General features: G+C 37.1%; 1 protein-coding gene across 5 annotated transcripts in view; it reads left to right on the forward strand.

Annotated features, from left to right (window-relative positions):
* Positions 1–23,963, forward strand: part of pus7 (pseudouridine synthase 7) — an 83,853-nt gene that overhangs the window by 18,217 nt on the left and 41,673 nt on the right. For 4 of the 5 annotated variants that reach the window (XM_039769877.1, XM_039769878.1, XM_039769879.1 and 1 more), the window contains exon 1: positions 2,390–2,446. The exons of the other annotated variant lie outside the window; for it this stretch is intronic. In XM_039769877.1, coding sequence (XP_039625811.1) covers positions 2,394–2,446 — 53 coding nt within the window. In that variant the 5' untranslated portion in view covers positions 2,390–2,393. Of the gene's footprint in view, positions 1–2,389; positions 2,447–23,963 lie in introns of those variants that run through there. 5 annotated transcript variants of the gene reach the window in all.

Consider the following 23,963-nt stretch of genomic DNA (forward strand, 5'->3'; position numbering starts at 1 on the left):
TTTGACTCCTTGTATCCCATTAAAAGGTGAGCACATGGGGTTAGTTAACGTGGCAGGCACAACTTCAGGTCCTTCTGATTAGTTTTGCTGAAGACAACTATTTTGTGCAACTTATACACAAAATGTGGTTCAAAAATGACCTTAAAATTAAGTTTTTTCTTGTCTAGAATGACAAAAATAAGGGTGAACCCCAAAAAGATTGACATCTTGCACAGCCAGATATCAAAACAAGTTGAATGGTATGTCATATGTGGGTGTTTTGTAATAGTGGTAAGTCTAGGGGTGATAGACAAAAATAACTGATGTGATTTCAAAGTGTTAATACTTATGAACACAGGAATACAAAAATACACTTAAGATAGGGAATAAAACCTGGCAGAAAGATAACACCAGTCTATTCTGTTTCCCCATTTCTGCATCTGTCTTCGCAGACCTAGAGAAAACATATGACAGGGTGCTAAAAGAGAAGTTATGGTATTTTATGAGGAAATTGGGTGTTGCAGAGAAGTATGTAAGAGTGGTAAAGGATATATGTGAGGGAAGTGAGACAGTGGTGAGGTCTGCGCTAGAAGTGACAGATATGGTTAAGATTGAGGTGGGATTACATCAGGGATTGGATATGAGACCTTTCTTATTTGCAAAGGTGATAAACAAATTGACAGATGAGATTAGACATGTCCATGTGGACTATTATGTTTGTGGATGACATTGTGATCTGTAACAAGACTATGCAAAGGTAGAGATATGCTTTAGAGAGAAGAGGAATGAAGATCTGTAGGACCAAGACAGAATACATGTTTGTGAATGAGAGGGACATCAGAGGAATGGTGAGGATGCAGGGAGTAGAGTTGGCAAAGCAGGGAGTAGAGTTGGTAAAGGTGGATGAGTTAAAATACTTGGGATCACCAGTACAGAGTAATAGGGAGAGTGGAAGAGAGGTGAAGAAGAGACTCCAGACAAGGTGGAGTGGGTGGAGAAGAGTGTCATGAGTCTTTTGTGACAGACAGGTACCAGCAAAATGTGAAAGGGACAGTCTACAAGACAGTTGTGAGACCAGCTATGTTATATAGGTTGGAGAAGGTGGCACTGATAAAAAGACAGGAGACAGAGCTAGAGGTGGCAGAATTAAAGATGTTAAGATTTGCATTGGGTATGGCAAGGATGGACAGGATTAGGAATGAGTACATTTGAGGGTCAGCTCATGTTGGGCTGTTTGGAGACAAAGCCAGAGAGGAGAGTCTGTGGAGAGGATGTTTATGGATGTGCTGAGAGAGGACATGCAGGTGGTGGGTGTGACAGAATAAGCTGCAGAGGATAGGAAGATCTGTAAAAAGATGATCCACTGTCGTGGCCCCTAACAAGAGCAGCCGAAAGAGGTAGAAGAAGAAGAAACCAGAGAAAATCAAAGTGATGAAGCTGACCTGGAAATAAATATCAGTCTGCATTGAATCAACTAACCACTTTGAAATTCTTCTCCTTCATCTGTTTTTAGGCATGTAATGAGGATTTTGATCAAGATAAACCAGCTTAAGTCTTTGGGTTTCTAATGAGAATGCTGCATAGGGGATTCTCATTAATGGTATATTGAACATGACCCACTGCACTGGGAATACAAGAGTGGTAGACTCAGGACATAGCAGTAGGACTATATGTTTAAAAACTAAAGACTTGACTAGGAAAGGCAAAACTCAGTCTGTTACCACCATACCCCTCACCAGGACAAGAACATACAAAGCAAGATTAAACCTTTTACAATCTTACATTTTATTTAAAAAATATTTCTGAGGATACACATATATAAATCTTTTTTTCCATATATGCAACTACATTATTTTTTTCCAATTTTTCTCTCACAATGTCGGCAACACAGTAGTATAGCAAAAATGTGGTTTAAAAACCGGACAATAAGAGAAGGCAAAGGCAGCTGTTTAAATATTTTTAAATGAACCATTAGATAAATAACTCGTTAACAAAATGACTCCCTGCGCCAGTTTATTGATCTACTCATTTATAGACCCCTCAGACTAAGAAAGAATCATCCGTAAAGGTACTAACTGCCAGCCTGCCACATAAAATTGAGGAAGAGTGGAACGAAGACAAACTTAATTCGTCCAAACCATTTTGGGAAGTGTATGCGTACAGTATACAGAGAGACTGCTGTAGTGAAATGTTAATTCAAGATATGGATTGTTTTAGAACCTTACAGCCGGTCAGACAGCTCTACTTACTACAGAATGATCACCATGCAAAATCAATTCAAATCTCTACGAAAATCGTAGCATCGCAGTCGCGAACAGTCACGGGGTGTGCCATTGGCTTGACGGACATATGTTTTGGCGAATAGACAGTGAGAAGGTCTTCTCAGCTTTATGCTTCCGGGAGACTGGGCGCACATGCTTCCTGCGGCGCGAGTGCAGAAGAAAGTGTGGATGCTTACAGCTAGCAGGTGAGCGTGGTTTGGCAGTTTATGTCTTGGTACATTGGTGGTTAGTCGAATTGAAGTTGTAGCGTGGAAATAGAAATAGCTTGGCCCAATTCCAGTTCTTCGTTTGAAGCTAACAAAGTCGGATTTGATTATTAAGAACAGGCGTGGACCGAACCGAACGTGATTCGGTGGGATTTGTAGCATTTCGACTGGGAGGCCGGCATTGAGCTCTGTGGTTCTGAGCTGAACACCTCTACCGCACATCACTTGGTTGACGGACTTCTTTTGCAATAATGTTAAAGTCGGTGTATGTCGTGCTTGATGATAAATTGTAGCATATTTGTTACACAGGTAAAGGTGGCGACCATGCACGAGTATTAAGGCATCTCATAGTTTTTTCAGTATGGTCTTATAAATATCACATGTCAAGTTTATGGACTTCGTGAACCTTACATTTAGATGGCATCGAATCACGATAATTGAACTTGTCAAGTAATTAATGTCCTCAGATCATCTTGTTCTTTCGATACCCAATATATTCTTTCCATACATTCGGCAACAGTGTTGCCATATGAATTAAGGAACCATCAGTAACCTTGGTCATAATTTGGCCTAAATAGCTATATTTACGGTATTCGCACTTGAGAAAATGCGAAAAAAATATATCTCAAATTCTAGGCTGTTCTTACAGAATGTTTCAATAAGCTTCTCATTAACAGTCCCACGTAAATTTTTTAAAGGCACCTTGTCTGTTACCCATATATTAAGTCGTCGACTTTTTGCGCAGTTACTCATATTTTATAGAGGTTCGCGATTTTTAAACTAGATTTCTCCAGTAGAGGTTTTGGCGTGATTTTCCTGACGCCAACCCTCCCGATTTATCCGGGATTGCGACTGGCTTCGAAGTGGAGGCAGAGTTTATATATATTCAAGTGATACGGTACATTTACCTTAATACATCTTAGTGAAAACAGCGTTCATTTATTGGACTAGCTTAATCCAGTTTTAGGGCAATCATAGCTAACCTGGCAACACTGGGTGAAAGTTAATTTGCAGGGAAGTCTTATGCACACACCTGATGATGCTGGACATATTCTGAGTTGACTGGTAATTCTATCATTCACGCATGTAGTGTGGTGCAAAATCACATACTTGGGGTAGAGTTACACAAATTAGAGCAGAAAGCATGCACATCATGTGAGTATTTATTTCAGCTTATATTTTTTAATGCGGTTTCACTATCATGGCCCCTTTAGCAAAACATGTTTTTGACGTAGCACCCTACTTATTTTAGTATGAAACAGTTACAGAGATCAGTTTTATTTAAGGTGATATCAGAGCTTCAGCTGTACAGTAGTGAACACTTAATATTCTTTTGTGTAATTGTTGTCATCTCTCCCTGTCAGCTGATAGTTAAAAGGGCATGATGTTTTATATTTAGGGTTCTTCTCTATAAATCCATTTATTGAGTAGTTTTATGTCAGTTTATCTGGTAATTAGTATTTTTGTTTTAATAATCTAATAACACTACTACACTGAAGTTGTCCCTGTTTATTCATGCTAATGTAGAACTAGCTGTCATTTCACTGAGCATCGAATCTTATGTTTTTGATGAGGCAAGATGTTAAAACTAACATTTACTTGCGTTATAGATGTACTAGCAAAATACCCGCGTTTCGCAGCGGAGAAGTAGTGTGTTAAAGAAGCAATGAAAAAGAAAAGGAAACATTTTGAAAATAACGTAACATGATTGTCAATGTAATTGTTTTGTCACTGTTGTGAGTGATGAGTGTTCTTGTCATATATATATATATATATATATATATATATATATATATATATATATATTTACACACACACACACACACACACACACATACATACATATACACACACATATATACACACAAATACATATATATATACATAAACACACACATTTATAAACATATATATACATATACATACATATCTACATATATACACGCACAGCTATTTCGTATCAGTGCAATACGCTGCTTGTTAAAACGGATAACTCCCGCTCTTATGTGCAAGTCTGCGTGGATATTATGAACTATCGTATTTGTTCAAGTTCTATTTAAATTTTAGATAGAAGGAATTTTTATTTAGTCGACAGAAATATCTTTGGTAGGAATGGTAAAAACAGACAGGAATATTATTCGTGAATAAATCAACTCAAACCTTAAACAACTTATATAATATTTTGCTCTCCATAAAAATATATCCTGTCAAAATTATACAAATTCAAATATGAACATGCTGCATAACAAAACCTGGAAATATAAATAAAATGTGTTCCTTTCAGCAATAACAAATCAAATCATTCAGTTGTCTTTGCTCATATGTCATTTTAGAGCTGGACGCCTGGCATCTTTTTTTGGCCACCGGTTCGTTTCTGTTTGGTGTGAGGTTCTGTGTTGTGGAGATTCTCGGGATGGACTGCAGGTGCTCATCAGTGAGGCAACTCCTGTGTGCTGTTTTGTTAGTCTTTATCACTGAGAAGAGCTTCTCACACAGATATGTGCTACCAAACATGCACAAGGTTCGAGCCGCATGTAGACTGACTTTTTTTGTTCTTCAAAGTCACCAAAGCGCCGTGCAAACTCAGCGCGCAGTGCGCTCAGTTTATCAGCAAAGTGCGTATTTGGGAACACCGTAGTGACGACTTGGTTTAACATTACTTGGCAACAGGGAAAGTGGGGCAAGGTGCACTGGTGCATTTGTGTCTCCCATAAAAGCAGCTTCATTTGAAATCACTTTGTGATTGTGCACGGGTTAAAACGTCCACTGAAGTGTCAGATTCTTATTTAATTATGCTGCTTTCTGTATCTTCTGCATTGCATTCAGGTTAACCTGATGTTTTGTCTCATAGTGCCGTCTTAGATTAAATTCTGTAATTACAGCCACATTAGCTCCACAAATGAGACACACGGGTTCAGTAAACATATACTCAGCCTCCCATCGGTTTTTAAAGGCTCTATTTTCAGAATCAACTTTTCTCTTCAGCATCGTGAGAGCTAGCTTCGCAATAACTTGCAGCATCATAAGCTACACTTGATTAACGCGGTAAGTGTTCGGCAAGGCAGCTGAAGCGCTGCATTATGGGATCTGTAGTTTATTGTGTTACCAGCGCTTCATATACCCGGGCTTTAATAACAATAATACAGTATATAAAATGATCTCCCTTGAGTTTGACACATATGGTCTAAATAGAACTTGAAAAGATATATTTTTTCAAATGTGATCGCGCAATTCAGATAGTGTTGACGCGCACTACAGCCTGCATGCCTCAATAAGTCATCCTCCCCTCGCTCTTACTTTTTTACCGTTCATCTAATGAATACACTGAGTATGGCTTTACCAAAACAATCATTGGTGGCGAATAAAGTATCCATTATTCGAGTATGTAGATCGGGTTATATATATATATATATATATATATATATATATATATATATATATATATATATATATATATATATATATATATATATATATATATATATATATATACATATATATATATATATATATATATATATATATATATATATATATATATATATATATATATATATATATATATATATATATATATATATATATATATATATATATATATATATATATATACATATATATATATATATATATATATATATATATATATATATACATATATATATATATATATATATACACATATATATATATATATATATATACATATATATATATATATATATATATATATATATATATACATATATATATATATATATATATATATATACACACATATATATAGATATATATATATATATACATATATATACACATATATATATATATACACATATATATATATATATATATATTAGCTTGCAGTTTAGGGCTACCACTTACAACTATTTTGCAAATCATTTAGTTGTTTTAAAGCTTGCTTTGTTTTAATCCAAGTTTTTTTTTAAACATTTTTGACTGCAAACAACTCAAGGAACTACATTTTGTATTGTGACCCAGTACATATGTGGAAACTTAAAAATAAAAACTTTGTGTAAATTATGGTAATTCATTATTGATCAATGCTACATCATTGTTATGCATGGTGATTATTTAATTGCATATAACCATTTTTATGAAGAAATATCAATTTATTAACATTAGGAAAAAGTAGAAATAGAAACATGAAACATTTTAGCAATAAATTCTGAAATTAGCAAAAACGCACAGTAAGCAGTATACATTTGAATAGAGGTTTTCATTTAATGTGGATGTGCTTGCATGTTCGTAAGTAGATGATTCTATGTGGGAACACAAGGAGACAAGGGATACATGTATACTGTATCTGGTTCAGCATTGAGCCTGTTTGTATCTTTTGTTTTTAATTGGGTATGCAACATCAAATTTAAAAAAACATAGGAAGTCCTCCACAAAATCACCTTGTGACTCATATTTGACATAAGCAGTTTTTTCAAATGTTTTTTTAATTTTAAGATTTTTAAACTCTCATTGACAAAAACATCATTACAGATTATTCACTGAGACCTGTCAATTTCATTTCAACCCACCAATATAATAAAATCAGGTTTTAAGTATTCCGTATTATAGAATCTTAAATTTACTTTGTCTTTTCTATTGGGTGTCAAAGAAGATGTGAAAGCTTGCTGGTTAGAGTTAACATCTTTCACAATATCTGTAGAAGTTGCAAGTTAAGATGTACCTGTAGAACTTGATTCCACTTCTGTTACTTCATTGTTTTTCCTAATAATAAAACAATATAATTTAAGGGTAATTTCTTGTTGTTAATTTAGATATTAGGGTTCCGTGATCTGTAAATTGTAGCAGTTAAACAAATAGAGTAGTAAGACAGGTTAGTTTAGGGGATCCCAATTTTTTTAGCTAAGGCCTACCAAAACGTTGTACTACCTGGTCATGACCCCCGCTAACGTAAACATAATGCTGCTAAATTGGGAGTAATCTGGGTGTACCGTCTCCAGGAATTGAAATGTTTTCTACCATTTTGTTGTTTAAGGCCCACTACCCCTTTTTTCTTGATTCCTTGCTTATCTTCTGACAGCTGCTTGTGTACCACACTAGATGAGAATTGCGGCAAAGTTTGTAACAACAGTTATTTTCTTTTTAACAAATTGTAACATAATTTAAAACAATCTGTTCAAAATCAGAATTTTTTTTTTTTAAAGAATGTTAGCCTTGTGATGAGAGTAACCCTCCCAAACCACACAGATACAGACACAGAGTTTTGTATCATGGTGGCATCCAGTTCGTAAACCAATGAACTATATAATCTCAGAGGAAGGCTTAAGTTTCACAGGGGTCTGAGGAATGACCGTGCTTTCAACTTTACAGACACATCGCTGACTGCCAGCATGCCGGACAATGTAGTTCAGTTAGTGCGCTTTTCCATCCACTTCACTGATTGGACACAATTATCCAGGAAGAAAAGAAGAGGTGGAGTGTGTTTTCGTATAAACAACTGGTTCACAGGTGTAGTAGCAGTTTCACAGAGATACACACTGGAAATATTATTTGTTGATCTAGTGTCATTCATGCTTCCTGCCCAGGGAGTTTTCTGCTGTTTATGTAACTGCTGATTACATATCACCATGAGGAAATACAAACAGTGCATTGAATGACCTTCATAGCATCATCACCAGCTATGAAACATCCATCCCGAAGGACTTTGTATTACTGCCATTCTCCAGGAATTTTAACAAAGCAATCTTCAGGTATGTTTACTCCCAATTCCAGCAGCATGTCTCCAGTCCAATACGTTGCAATGACACGTTGGACCACTCCTTCTCTGCATACAAAGATGCATACTATTCTTTCCTGCATCCACAGATTTACCACTCTGTGCTACTTCCCGTTTCAAAGCAGAATCTGAAACATGGTGCATAAAGTGCAGTGCTAGACCTACTAGGTGGTGGAAAACAGCAGAACTGATTTGTCTTTGTGAAGTGAAAGTTAAGAAATATCTCTTCTGAACTGACAATTGTGCTACTGTTATCATGGTTGGCGAAGGGTGTGAGGTGCCAGCGTCTGAGTAAGTAGCCACAATTACTTGGCACATGTAATGACATGATCATTGTTATTCAGCCAGTCACCACATACAGTATCATCACATCTGTCAAAGCTACTTTCCCTAAAAAAAATTTGTCAGTCTCATCTTGGCATCATTGGTGACTTGTGCATTAATAGAATTTCACTGCTTACACTTAACAACAGCAGCGTCATTCTCACTAGTTACCCTTATTACAGTATGAGTGCAGTAAAGTGCTTCAGTTACATTAGGAAAACCAGGCAGAGTTGCAACACAATTTTATGTTGGCGAACACGTTATATTTTATGTATGTTCACACAACTAGGGATGGAAATTGGAAGAGACCTCTTGATTTGATATTGCAGGGATTTCCAACTGCCAATTCAATTTTTAAAGTATTGTGATTGTCAATGTATTGCAATTCAATGTATTGAATTATGGCTGATTTTTTTTTATTTTTATTGAAAGTAATTTCTCCCCAACTTGATATTTTCAAGTCATTATGAGAAACACAATTAAAAACATGTTTAAAATTAAAGTTTTTTTTATTGGGCCAACAAGTCAACTTCATAACTGTATCCATAACAGTATAAATGTATGGAATTAAGAAATTTCACTCTGATAGTGCCATATCACGTGCACTCTTCCACTGGGTTGACACATAGATTTTTTTTCTTCTGTGAAAAAATCCAGTAACATTTATTACTCTTCCAAGGAACTGCATAACAGCTGATAGTCTTAAGTGCACGCTGAGCCGCCAATTTTAACGTGTGCACATAGCATTTATAACATGAAAAACTGACCACCTGTGCTGCAACAACCATATCTGGCGCATTGTTGGTGATTAACACTGGCTCTTTCTCTTTAATTTCCTATTCCTCAGTAACATTACGAAGTAGCTCAGCCTTTTTAGCCCCGGAATGACTTAGTTTGCACAACTAAGGTTTGTAGGACATAAGAAGGTAAGCACCATTCTCCAGTTATATCTTCTTATATAATACGCTACCGTGGCTGTTCATTTGTCTGTCCAGGATTTTAAATCACCTGCCTGTAGCTCGCAAACTGTTTCACCTAGTGACCTGAAATTTGGTACACCTATACTACATGATGTCTACTATCCGCTTTCAAGATGATGATTTTTATTACACTCTTTATTTTTATTTTATTGTAGAATTAACCCTCTGCAGCGCGCAGCAGGGCGGCCATGCAGCGCATGCGTACGTGCATCGTTCTCATTCCCTACCACCTTCTCAGTCACTTCCCCTACCTCTTCATATCTTTAGTGCCACAATCTGCCTCAAGAATGATTAAAGTGAAAAATTAAGAAAAATGTACTAAGTAATTGCAACGCTAAAACATGCAGACAAAAGAAGAGAAGCAGCGGGCCGCTAGGGTGGAGAAAAGAAGAGCTGCTCAGGAAGCAGCAAGCAGCAAGCACATCAACCTCTGAGCAAACGAATGATAAATGTACACAAAAAGAGAATGAAAACTATGAATGCTTAACGTGCAGTGAATAATCATTGTTATTTCCAGAACCACTGCATCTGAGGAAAAAAGCATTACGATGGAGCAATGTACCTTGGCTTGAGAGTATGAATCATATTGTGGAATCATGTTCCTACATTCTCAACTTCAGTGTATGAATGAAGGTTCTTGCAAATAAAATGTGCATTAGTCTGTTGTGCATTATCACAACAGCTGGGGAATTTATTTAAATGTTGTGGAAGAGCACCACAGATGCGATGTTTGCTCTGAGGGTATTGATGGTGAAGTATAGAGAAGGCCAGAAGGAGTTGCATTGTGTCGTTGTGGACCTGGAGAAAGCATATGACAGGGTGCCTCGAGGGGAGCTGTGGTATTGTATGAGGAAGTTGGGAGTGGCAGAGAAGTATGTAAGAGTTGTACAGGATATGCACGAGGGAATTGTGACAGTGGTGAGGTCTGTGGTAGGAGTGACAGATGCATTCAACATGGAGGTGGGATTACATCATGGATCTGCTCTGAGCCCTTTCTTATTTGCAGTGGTGATGGGCAGGTTGACAGACTAGATTAGACAGGAGTCCCCGTGGACTATGATGTTTGCCGATGACATTGTGATCTATAGCGAGAGTTGGGAGCAGGTTGAGGAGACCCTGGAGAGGTGGAGATATGTTTTAGAGAGGAGAGGAATGAAAATCTGTAGGACCAAGAGAGAATACATGTGTGTGAATGAGAGCAAGGTCAGTGGAATGGTGAGGATGCAGGGAGTAGAGTTGGTGAAGGTGGATGAGATTAAATACTTGGGATCAATAGTACAGAATAACGTAGATTGTGGAAGAGAGGTGAAAAAGAGTGCCGGTTGGGTGGAATGGGTGGAGAAGAGTGTCAGGAGTGATTTGTGACAGACGGGTATCAGCAAGAGTGAAAGGGAAGGTCTACAAGATGGTAATGAGACCAGCTATGTTATATAGGTTGGAGATGGTGGAACTGACCAAAAAACAGGACACAGAACTGGAAGTGGCAGATTTAAAGATGCTTAGGTTTGCATTGGGTATGGTGAGAATGGAGAGGATTAGGAATGAGTACATTAGAGGGTCAGCTCAGGTTGGACGGCTAGGAGACAAAGTCAGAGAGATAAGATTGCATTGGTTTGGACATGTGCAGAGGTGAGATGCTTGTTATATTGGGAAAAAGGATGCTAAGGATCAAGGTGCCAGGCAAGAGGAAAAGAGAGGCCTAAGAGAAGGTTTATGGATGTGGTAAGAGAGGACATGCAGGTGATAGGTGTAACTGAACAAGATGCAGAGGACAGGAATATATGGAAAAGATGGTCCACTGTGGCAACCCCTAACAGGAGCAGCCAAAAGAAGAAGTAGTTCAGAGTTTGCTACTTACTTGGCAAACCTGGGGGCTTAAAGCCATTAGAGTGGTTCTCCTAGTGGTGTTGAGTGAGATGCTTGTGTATATTAGTAGTTTTACGTTACAGTGGCAACTTTTGCATATAGCTGTAGTCCTCTCACATTCTCCATTTATTTTGTGAAATCTAAAATGAGTCTAGGCTTTAGATTTAAATTGCAATGGTATCGCATAACTCTGACAACAATCTTGATTAGACATGTTCTTGTTTTGCACTTTATTCTGGGCATAATGTTTTGACAGCACAATGTGTCTGTGTGCAGCAACCATGTATGGACATTTTTGCAGCAGCATAACTAAATGCACTATGCATTCTAATTGCAATAACTCCATCAGTAAACTGTTATCATGGCAACAGCAAAAGCCTGGTTGCACGCAACTCATGTTTATTTAACTGTCTATAGTAATAAATCGCATATTATGGTTTATGCGAGGTTGCATATAGTTATTGGAATGTCAGCATTTTTTTCATTTAAATATTGATTTATTTAATCAGCCTGGCAATCTGATAATTACCATAACTCAGAATTGTGTGGAAAGAAATCGATTTTTTTCCCCACCTCTAACCCATACTATACGAAGACAGAGATATTCCAAACCTGTCATGCATTTGCCTGGGAAATGACAACAAGTAGACAATATAAACTGAGGAAAAAAACAGTTCTTGAGTGCAAATATACTAATACAGGCAGTCCCCAGGTTACGTACGAGATATGGACTGTAGGTTTGTGCTTAAGTTGAATTTGTATGTAAGTCGGAACAGGTACATTATTTTAATAAATGCTTTTCATTATTTCTACTTTATTTTCAATGGTGATGGTTTTTCTCTCCTTTGCTGTATCACCAGCACTTGCATCATATTTGTGTTTCAGAGACATTCTTGAAGGGTGAAGACAAAAGGTTAAGATGAGCTCTTCTGCACAGCACTGTACATGCTATCACAGCAGGAAGGCACCTGTCGTCAACATGTCTAATGTACTGACAAGAGAAAACTTCCTGCTATGTGCATAACAGTACAAGTAGGCTTGCTATTGAGAATGAATGGAGGCAGCGAGGGCCGGTTCACCACCCGCCCACCACACAATCACCTCCACTACAGTATGCTGCCTGCAGCGTCCTCCCACCGAGAATGAACATGGTGTGGCCAAAGGCAGGTAGTGAATCACCCACCACTGCCCCCATTCAACTGGCAGCCTCCCGAGGCACAATACAATGCTACCCCCCGCCACCCCATTCACCCTCAATGGCCTCTGTTCAGCCACAACCAGGTCACCACTTGCAGCATTACTAGCGGCCCACTGAGAATTAATGGGGCAGCCGTGTGTGGTGGGCTGGTAGTGAAACGCCCCCCTCCGCTCCATCCAGCCTGTGTCCAGTCAGGAGCAGTAGCTGTGGCGGCGTGGTGGACGGGCAGCAAACTGCCCCATCAAGCCTCCGTCCTGCACGTGAGCGATAGCTGTGGCCCTGGTGACTATGGACCACGGGTCACCGCTTGCCGGCAGGAGCCGCCCGAGGGACACTACACTGCGCAAGCAGGGAAATCGCCGCCCTTCAGCCACCGCTTGCAGAGTCCCCAGGCTGTATAACTAATATACAGTCTATACATCATATTAGTCACTTTTAAGATTTAATATGTCTGTTGTGGTCCTCTGTGGCTAAGGATCTGTGCTGGTATCTATAAGGTTGATGTTTCAAATCCCATTACTGAGTGGAGGGATCCTACTCTGTTGGGCCCTTGAGCAAGGCATTTAACTTGAAAATTGCTCCAGGTGTGCTGTACAACGGCTGACCCAGTGCTCTGATGCCCAAAAGCCATGCAAAAAGATAATTTCCCCTTGTGAATTAACAAAATATATCAAATCAAAAAATCAAATTAAATGTCAAAAGCACATTATAATAATGACTCAGTGATATGAATTATTATTTGCATCAGTTGTCATTTAGCTGTTTAGGCTGTATTTACCTACTTAATCAAGAGTGTCATTTATCCCAGTTTCTCTGGTGTACGGATGGATCAGATCTACCATAAATATACTCGAGTTCTCCCATTAAGTTTTCTTTTATAAAGTTCAAGACTCTTTTTGTGTGTACGCAAGTTTAATAATTTTGACTATTTTTTGTAGTCTACAGCTTGGTATTTATCATTGTGATTCCATCCAAATTGTTTCAGAAGATGCAGAGATGCCAGGTAAACCTCAGCGCATTATTATGAATAAAAATACCTCCTCCATTTTGATCTTTAAGAGATTACGCTTCTGTGAGGTGTTATCAGGTTAACAACCTCTCTCACAACATCAGTAAGACTATGGAGATGGTTATTCATTTCCGAGAAGAGTGTGCAGTCCACATTTCCATCTGTATGGGCATACTCTGTATGTTGTCTGTGTGATTCATCACCAGAGTATTTACACCTGTTTTTTTATTTTGTCAAGAGCCTTCCACTCTGACCCATGTTAACGCAGGTGTAGATGGACAAACTTTGCTATAGCTACAAATTTTCTTCTCTTTCTGGACTGCTGCTCTCACTCGACTTTGTGTGCTGATGTATTTTTTCACGGAATGCTAATTTTCATCCTGTGTCTACTGGTAGCTCTTCTGACCTGCTGCAAAATCCAAGAAAGGAAAAGCAGGAGAAAAGGCAGTTTTGTGATAAAAGTGAGGCAGAATATAAAATTGTAATGATCAGATAGGTACCTTTGTGTCTTGTTTGTAAAGAAAATGTTGAGGTAGCTGTTTGTTTATATATTACACTTTATGTTGTGTACCTGTATATAAAGTGTGACCGTCAGTAAAATTAGGATTAACACCCCTGCTGTACAAGACCTGCCAAAAACAAACTTAATTCAGCTGGTATACTGTATGTCAAATGCTCTTATTGTGCCTGCAGTCCCAAAATGACAAATTTTCACTCTATAACAATAGCGTAAAAATGTTAAAAATATTTTTCATTCAGCAGATAAAATAGTTTTTAACAGAGTAAATATGGTGAAAATTGTATAACTGAAAAAAATGTTTTTTTAAATGATAATGACTGAAATTTTAATAACAAATTAAAATTATAGTGCTCATTGCAAGAGTAAAATGTGTTTATTTACAGGAAAATATACTGTACATTTATTGGACTAAAATAGAAGGTAATCAGTATTCTTCTTTGCCTGTTTTTGAAAATATGTCAGGTGTTCCTAAAATACAAATGATGTTCAAATACTTCTTTTCTAACTGTGAAACTGCAGATTATTTTATGCAGCACAATGTCTCCCGAGAAACTTATTGTCGACCAACAGAGACATTTCCCTTGTATATGTCAATATTTCTAGGTGTAGTGCTATCTATAGATATTCTATGATGTCATAGTTGCCCCTTCTGTACATTACTTGAGGGAAAAATTGTGTAAATTTGTGTTATTAATTTCTTGTGTATATATTTGGTGATTTACTTCTGTAATTTTGTAAAATAACAGTTATAACTTAGCAGGCAAAGTGAGCAAAATACAAAAAAAATAAGATTACATTTCTTTATCTCAAGGCAGGAGTAGAAACATTTTTTAGGTGTTATTTTTGCCTTCACTAACCAAAGTCCATTGGGCATTTTCTAAAAATACAAAATCGCATTTTACTTTATTAGTTGATTCGATAGAAGAAAAATTACAAAGCAGTTTATAGGTTCAGCTGCTTTTTTTATTACAAAATAAATTTGTCAAAACATAAGCAATTCAGTTACAAAGTAAGCCCTGTATATTGTTGATTAATTTTCCTTTATTTTTATCAAAAGTTGTCAAATAAGAAATAAACAATATATTCCTCCAGTCAAGAGATACATTTTAATGTAAGTTAGTGGTAGTCATGGTGTAACAGACTGAGGATCACTCAACAATAACCATGGTCAATGGTCATTTGTTCATGTAATTTCATGTCATGGTTATCACATTTATTTTTGCTAAAAGTGTTGGCAAAATATAACAAAGTTATAACCCAGTGTTACTTGATTTCCCATTTAATGTTCCACATTTCTGCCAGTGATCCATAATAACATGAAAATGTCTAAGTGACCCTAAACTTTTGAATGGCAGTGTATCTGTATGATTTTTTTTAAATAAATTTGCTCTGAAAAGATGGCTGTCATCTTATGGACCACAGGTGGTCAGCGATCTGCACTTTGAAAACCGCTGATTTAGTGATGTTTTGCTAACAACATTTTAGCTAACAGTCGCTACCCTGTTTGTTACCTAAATTAAGCCATTCATCAACTATTATCAGATTAACTGTCACCAAATGCAGACATGATGCTTGGTTGATTGCTGATTAGTGCAAGCCTTGCAATATATTTGAGGTACTTTACCAACATAAAGTTCTGTCTTAAACAAATACTCCTCCCAAAAATATTTGTTATTTACTCTGTGTGGTTTGCAGTGGTGACCTAGAAGAAATTTTTGTCCTATGTTTTCATAGAAAAAGCGCATAACAAAGTTTCAGTTACAGTGAGACCCAATAGTGACCACTGGTGAACAATAGAACAAAAAAAAAATTAATAACAAACTTGTGTTACATAATCCACATGTGCAATATCCATTTGTGTGCTCAAAATGTGCAAAATGCATGCTTAAGATAGTGACGGTTTTACTATAAATTACTATTAACATTATATGTAATTTGTCAGATATTTTTTGTCCTTTTCCCTCAGTGCTATATTCTGGAATAAAAGTGTCTCTTTTTTGACTTTCTGTTCTTAAGCAAGTTTAATATTAAATGCTTCATGGTTGTTAGCCATTTTCCCTCATTCATTTTTTTATTGTTAAATAGTTCATCACACTTGCCAACTCAGTGCTGTTATTTATGTCTGAGACATGTTATACATTTGGAATTGTTAAACGTATATAAGCATGTATTTTAGCATCTGAGAGCTAACTCTCTACAATTAATTATAGTGGCATGCAAAGGTTTGGGCACCCTTGCTTATAATGTATCTTACTGTGAATAGTTACGTGAGCAAAAGATGAACTAATCACCAAAAGACAAAGTTAAAGCATTTTATTTAAGATTAGTGTATTGTGTTTGTTTTGTACAATTGTACAGTGAAAAATGGAAAGGAGCACCATGCAAGTATTTGGGCACTCCAAGTTAATTGAGGTCTCAGATCACTTTTACCAAGGTTACAGACCTTAACTAGCTCCTTAGGGCTTTGGCTTGTTCACAGTCATTGTTAGGGAACCCCAGGAGGCAGTTGCAAAGCTGTATAAATTCTCTGAATCCTCAAACATTGTCCCAACAACCAGCAGCCATGAGCTCCTCTAAGCAGCTGCATAGGCACTGTGAAAAATAAAATTATTGATGCTCACAAAGCTGGAGAAAGTTACAGGAAGATATCAGGTTCCTATTTCTTCAGATTGTAATGTGATTACAAAATGGCAGTTGACAGGAATGGTGGAGGTTAAGTTGGTGTCTTGAAGACCAAAACTTACTGTAAGATCTGCTTGTTAGATTGCTATAAAGGCAAATAAAAATTCCCATTTGATTGCAAAAGACCTTAAGGAAACTCGGGAGTAGTGGTGCACTGTACTACTGTGCAGCGATACCTGAACAAATATGACCTTCATGGTAGAGTCAGCAGAAAAAAAAAACATTTCCTGCATCCTAGCCACAAAATTCAGTGCCTGAAATTTGCAAGTGAACATCTAAACAAGCCTAATGCATTTTAGAAACAAGTCCTTTGGACTGATGAAGTTAAAGTAGAACTTTTTGGCCACAACATGCAAAGGTATGTTTGGATAAAAAAGGATGCCGAATTCCAGGAAAAGAACACCACTCCAACTATTAAGCATGGGAGTGGATCGATCATTCTGGGGCTTATAATTCAGCCTGTGGCATAGGGAACATGTCATAAGTAGAGGGAAGAATGGATTCAAATAAGTACTAGCAAATTCTGGAAGCAAACATCACATCATCTGTAAATGAACTTGAAAATAAAAAGAGAATGGGTCTCATAACAAGATAATGATCCAAAACACACCTCAGAAACAGTGAAATACCTCAAGAGGCAAAAGCTGATGGGTTTGCTATGGCCCTCACAGGCCCCTGACCTAAATATCATTGAATATCTGTGGCTAGATCTCAAAAGAGCAGTGTATTCACGATGACCTAAGAATCTTGAATAATTAGAAGTCTTTTGCAAGGACAAATGGGCAAAAACACCCCAAGTAAGAACTGAAAGACTCTTAGCTGGCTACAAAAAGCATTTACAAGCTGTGATACTTGCCAAAAGGGGTTGTTACTAAGTGCTGACTATGTCAGGTACCCAAATGTTTGCTTCAGGCACTTTTCATTTTTTGATATTTTGTACCTGTGAACGATGGAAATAAAAATGTAATCTTGCTTAAAATAATTAAAGAAGTTAGTTATTTTTAACTTTATGCCTTTTGGTGCTCGGATCATCATCTGTTCACTTAACTATTCAAAGTAATAGACATTTTAAGCAAGCATGCCCAAACGTTTGCATGCCACTGTATGTGAAACATTATAGATTTTGTATGATTATTCCAATCGTGTCACCACCATTTAACCAGGTTTGGCACCTTCTCATTATTAGTAATTCACAGATTACCTGTTTTGGTCAGGCTGATTAATCAACTTCCAAAAAGCAATTTTATTTTTAAAGGATAGGTTATTTCTTCACAGTCCTGGTGTATATAATTTTAAATGATGATTCCCAGAAGTGAATTGTTGTCTGTGTTTTGTAGACAACTAGAGATTAATAACTGAAAAAAGTCACACTTATACACTTATATTTTTTCACTATATGGAAGGTTATTTTGATATTTCAAAAAGATATTCTTGCCAGCTGAGACTTTATTGATGATGCTTGCATGTGTTTTGTTGAGGGAGAATATTGAGCGCATGCATATCATCCAGTTAAATGACAAGAAGTGAACAGACATTATTGGCATACATCCATCCATCTTCCGAAACCACTAACCCAATGCAGGGTCACTAGGCAGGTAGAGCCTGTCCAAGTAAGCATCTGGAGCAAGGCATGAACAATCTTTGGACAGGGCACCAGTTCATCAGAGGGCAAACACACTTGTACATTAAGGCTAAATAGCATTGGCAATTCACCTACTTCTAATCAGGTGTAAGTTTAGTACAGATGTTTAAGTATAGGCAGAGTGGTAATACAGACCTGTCATTCCTGGTTTGTACCGCTAGGTTCTACTACATAGAGTTTGCATATTCTCCCTGTGTGTTAATGGGTTGTTTGATATAATATCAGTGAATGCCTGTGAGTTTACTCACTCAAAAACATTATCCTCGGCTCTTTTGTTATTATATCCTCAGCACGAGAGAATCATCGTGCATTAAAAAAAATGTGATAATTGGTTTGTGGTGCTTCAATCTGTTCTTTTGCAGACTCTGTCTTACTCATTTTCTGTTGTTTTTTTTTTAACGCAGTCACACAACACTCCAGAGAAAGTGCAACATGCAGTTGACATGGCTCTTTTATAAATCTGAGGCTTTTATTAAAAAATCTATGTAGTTTAACCACTTCAGTTCACAGTTACTGTTTTTTGTACAAAGTAAAATTAAACTCTTATGTGTGCTTTTCACTAGGCAGGAGTCTCGTTGTATAGGCTATGTAAAATAGCAACACAGAATTTAATGAGTAAACATTGGGCACTATTTAGGAAAAAATAATCATATGATTCGAGAGTGCTTCTGTGTGTTATTACAGGCCATTGCAGAATTTAACCGCTGAAGAATAGGAGGTTAAAGAGGGTAATAATAAGGAGAAATATAGGTACTGCGAGCAGAGGAGAGCAAAAAATGTATCCCTAACTTGGGAAAATAGTATCAATCTGTGATAAAGATTTTTTCCAGTTTACTTTTGTTGTCACAAGCATACCTTAGAAACACAGAAGACACATTTTCTTAAACTTCAGCCTTTGTTACTTCAAAGTGGATGTAATTGGATTTTTTTTTCCAAAATGGGAACTCGGTACCTAAAAGCTCCATTGTAAAACATAATAGTGGTCTAGTTGTTATCTTTAAATTTACGAAATATGCTCACTTTAGAATATGATTTCATGTAACAAATTAATACATACCACAATTGTGAAGAAGTAACTTAAAAAATACAAACTTATCTTGTAATTTTAACCCATCCAAATATTACTGTGTTCATGAGTAGGGTTGAATTCTGCCTGATGTTGTCAAAATAATCTCTGGTCATTTCCTGGGGCCTCATTTTTAATAAAACATTGTGTGGATTTGATTGTAAAAATATGTGTATATCACAAAAAAGGAAAATGCATACACTAAACAAAATCAGATGTATAAAATCTGGCATATACCGTAGACATTTATACACAACTTACCTTTATAAGTCAGCATTTGTGAATGTGCCTTGATGGTAATCCACCTCAAACATATACAATAACAATACTGCAGATATTCACTGACTAGTAGAGCAGCATCGCTTCTGACACATTGAGACCCTGACACCTGCATTCAAGCCTGTGTGCAAGATCATGTATGGTATTATATAGTGCCTCTCCTTTCCATTTCGGTGGTCTTGGAAAGGTGTAAGGTGCCTTGATCTGAGTGGCTATCCGCAATCATCTGGCACATGTAAGCACATGATTGCTGATACAATGATTGATATAGAACATAAAAACAGGGTTCAGCTAATTACATTACTAACATGCCAGCTACCTCATATAGTATTGTCACTTCTGCCAAAACTAGCTTGCCTCAAAGTAAATGAATCAAGGGTTTGCCCAGGCTACAGAGATATGATGTTTGTCATTTTCATCTTGGCATTACAGATGAATTGTGCATTAATATAATGTAACAATTTGTGGTTAACAAAAGCACCTTCATTCTATATGCCTTATACATATATATATATTTATATATATATATATATATATATATATATCTTTCCCTTTATCCTGACTAGTCTCCCAGTTCCTGCCGCTGAAAAACATCCCCACAGCTTGATACTGCCACCACCATGCTTCACAGTAGGGATGGTATTGGCCTGGTGATGAGCGGTGCCTGGTTTCCTCCAAACGTGACGCCTGCCATTCACACCAAACAGTTCAATCTTTGTCTCATCAGACCAGAGAATTTTGTTTCTCAAGGTCTGAGAGTCCTTCAGGTGCCTTTTGGCAAACTCCAGGCAGGCTGTCATGTACCTTTTACTAAGGAGTGGCTTCTGTCTGGCCACTCTACCATACAGGCCTGATTGGTGGATTGCTGCAGTGATGGTTGTCTTTCTGGAAGGTTCTCCTCTCTCCACAGAGGACCTCTGGAGCTCTGACAGAGTGACCATCGGGTTCTTGGTCACCTCCCTGACTAAAGCCCTTCTCCCCCGATCGCTCAGTTTAGATGGCCAGCCATCTGTAGGAAGAGTCCTGGTGGTTTCGAACTTCTTCCACTTACGCCTCCTCCTGTCTCCCAAGATATGGGCACCACATCAACAGGTGGATCCCCCGGAGGCCTTCCTGACGACATCCGATTGTTAGTTCCTGCATCCCGGTGATGTTTTAACCTCCGTCAAAGCGATGAGCATATCCTGGGCAATCTCTTGTAGGTTGTAAAATGGCATAGGGGGCAGCAAATCCACCGATTTTTCTCCAAGCAGTCTGAGAACCCTCCAAGCATTTGGCCAAAATCATCAATGACTCAACATTCTGACCAAGAAACTCATCTCGGAGAACTGCAGGTATCCTGGCCAGTAATATATTCATGACAACAATTTCCACAACACGTTCCATCTCATCTCCCTCAAACCAGCAATGTACTTTATGAATCAAATCTTGTATCTGCGCACTGATGGGACCATCTATGTTCAGTCTCCAATCATAGCCAAAATAGGTTGTAGTCTTACGTAAAACAACCTACAGCTTCAGGAAATCATAATCGCTGAGCTTATCGTGAGGCACATTCTGTAAAGCAAGTAAGGCATCCCCAGACAAAAAAGGGGTGATGATAACGGCCCAGTTTCGTTTTTCCCATCCCAACAAAGTCGCCACATGCTCTAAAGCTAAAAGAAACATTTCTGGGTCATTGGATGTCCCATCTTCATCATCACTTCCTTAGAATTATCAGGAAAAAGAGGAACCGGATCATCCTCTGGATCGTGAGGAATCTGGACATTCTGAGCAATTTCAAATAACTTTTCGGCATCCATCTGTACAGAGAGAGAGAGAGACAGAGAGAAATGCGGAGTACCGTGTGGGAAGCATATCGCGCAAGGGGGCAATGTGAAGGTAGTCTGTCAGCATTTTCAGGAGCGTCTGTATCCTCTAGGTGTGTGATCAGCCCCCCAGCTGTGTGTATATTTTTTATAATATATATATATATATATATATATATATATATATACACACATATACCCATACCATACAAAATCTGGAGGTACTGCCTCTTCAATCTGGTACTGGCTTCTAGTACAGAAGGCATGATGAAGTGATGCTTGGCTAAGATATTCCCGACCTGCTGGCCAGTTCCCTGAGAAGTGACAACAGGTAGGCTATATAAATTGACAAAAAAACAAAATAAATCTTAAGTGCAAATACACAGAATTGGCCATCTTGAAAGAGAAATAAAATAGACTCTGTGCATCAATTTTGAACACTTTTGAGGTTTACAATGTTTGTCACATTATAATAATGACTTGGTGATATAAATTACTATATGCGTGAATTGTCAGTTAGCTAATCTGGCTGCATTTCCCTACTTGATCAAGGGTATTATCATTTCCCAGTTTCTTCAAATTTTGCATACACATGGGTCAGAGTTGCTGTAAGTATAAGCAAGCTTCCATGTGATGTTTATGCATCTAAACATTTCAATCCTCTTTTGGTGTGTACTCAAGCTTTATAAATGAGGTCCCTTCCTTTAGAATATAATGTTATTAGCAGTACATGCTGTATATAGTAATATTTATAGTCTTGTCAATTTTTATGTGTCTCTTAAATTAGGAGTTCAGATTTAATGGTCTGCATTCACATGAAAACGAGCAGCTCATACTGAGAAACATAATGCTTACTGTTTACTTTCACTTTTGAAATATAATCCTGAACTTGCTCTGCCAGATTTTTTTTTTTGTGGATCTTTCATAGTTGTTGGTGTTTTGCCAGCCACCATAAATTGACGGAAATAAATATGACTTTTTATCTAGCCAAAGTATTTTTCTGAAGATACCAAAATGCATATAAATATTGTATCAAGTAATCTTTATCTGTTACCCATTTTTAATAATGGGTTATGGTTTTCAGTATTACACATTTGGAGTCCAGGCTTTCTTTCTTTTGTTTTTTGTTATGAGCTCTTCTATGCCTTATTAAATTAGAGTGCAATATGATAGCCATATATAGTTCATCTCCTTAGGACAAGCGCAAACTTTGTTATGTTTACTATGCAGTGCCTACACATTATTTTTATTATTTATCATTATTATTAGTGCTGGATGGTATGACCAAAATTCTATATCACGGTATTTTTCAAAATTATATCAGTTTCACAGTATTCAACGGTATTTTTTTCCCCATGCATGAGTGGATGTTAACCACATTTTCCACTGCAATTACTGCAGTAGACTGGCTAAGAATAACCTATTCCACTGTCATGAGAATTGTACAAAAAACATTTTAATGTGCACACAAGTATTAATACAGGTTTGCATGGCCCCATAAAGTGATAGTTTTCAAGGGAGGTTGGCACTAATGAAGAGAAGGAATCACATTGCATGACAGTCAAAATATAGAACCTTTTTATTGAACAAATTTTGCAAACAATAGTTATTTGACAAGAGGCATTTAGACTTAGTAAAATATCCAGAGGTGCTTGTCAAAAGTTGATTGCACTGAACATGTCTTAGAAAAGGAATAAATAGTGCATATTTTTTGTAAACCAACTACACTTTAATGTTAATAATCTCACTCCAGTGACATGTTAAAGTGACTTTTTAAACAACAACAACTTTTATTTATATAGCACATTTTCATACAAACAGTAGCTCAAAGTGCTTTACATAATAAAGAATAGAAAAATAAAAGACACAATAAAAAAACAAAATAAGTCAATATTAATTAACATAGAATAAGAGTAAGGTCCAATGGCCAGGGGGGACAGAAAAAACAAAAAAAAATCTCCAGACGGCTGGAGAAAAAAATAAAATCTGTAGGGATTCCAGACCATTAGACTGCCCAGTCCCCTCTGGGCATTCTACCTGACATAAATGAAACAGTTCTTTTTGGATTTAGGGTTTTTGAACAACTTTAACATCATTAAACTGCATAATATTTAAACTAATAAATAATAACAATAAAATAAATAATAGTGCAACTTCCAGTAATAATACTATTACTTCAAGGCTTCAAGCCCAGGTACATTACACAGTATTCACCAAATAAAAATAAAATAAAGTAAAACAAGTGCAACTTGGTAATGACATCTTTACAAACTGAACCATCATTAAGGCAAATTGCATGATGGGCTGGCTGTCTTTGTGGGACAGGTGTGCAGGGGTGACCGTTGCAGTGAGACGCAATATGGTTTG

Source organism: Polypterus senegalus, chromosome 11, assembly GCF_016835505.1.
Source record: "Polypterus senegalus isolate Bchr_013 chromosome 11, ASM1683550v1, whole genome shotgun sequence".
In the NCBI taxonomy this organism is placed as follows: Eukaryota; Metazoa; Chordata; class Cladistia; order Polypteriformes; family Polypteridae; genus Polypterus; species Polypterus senegalus.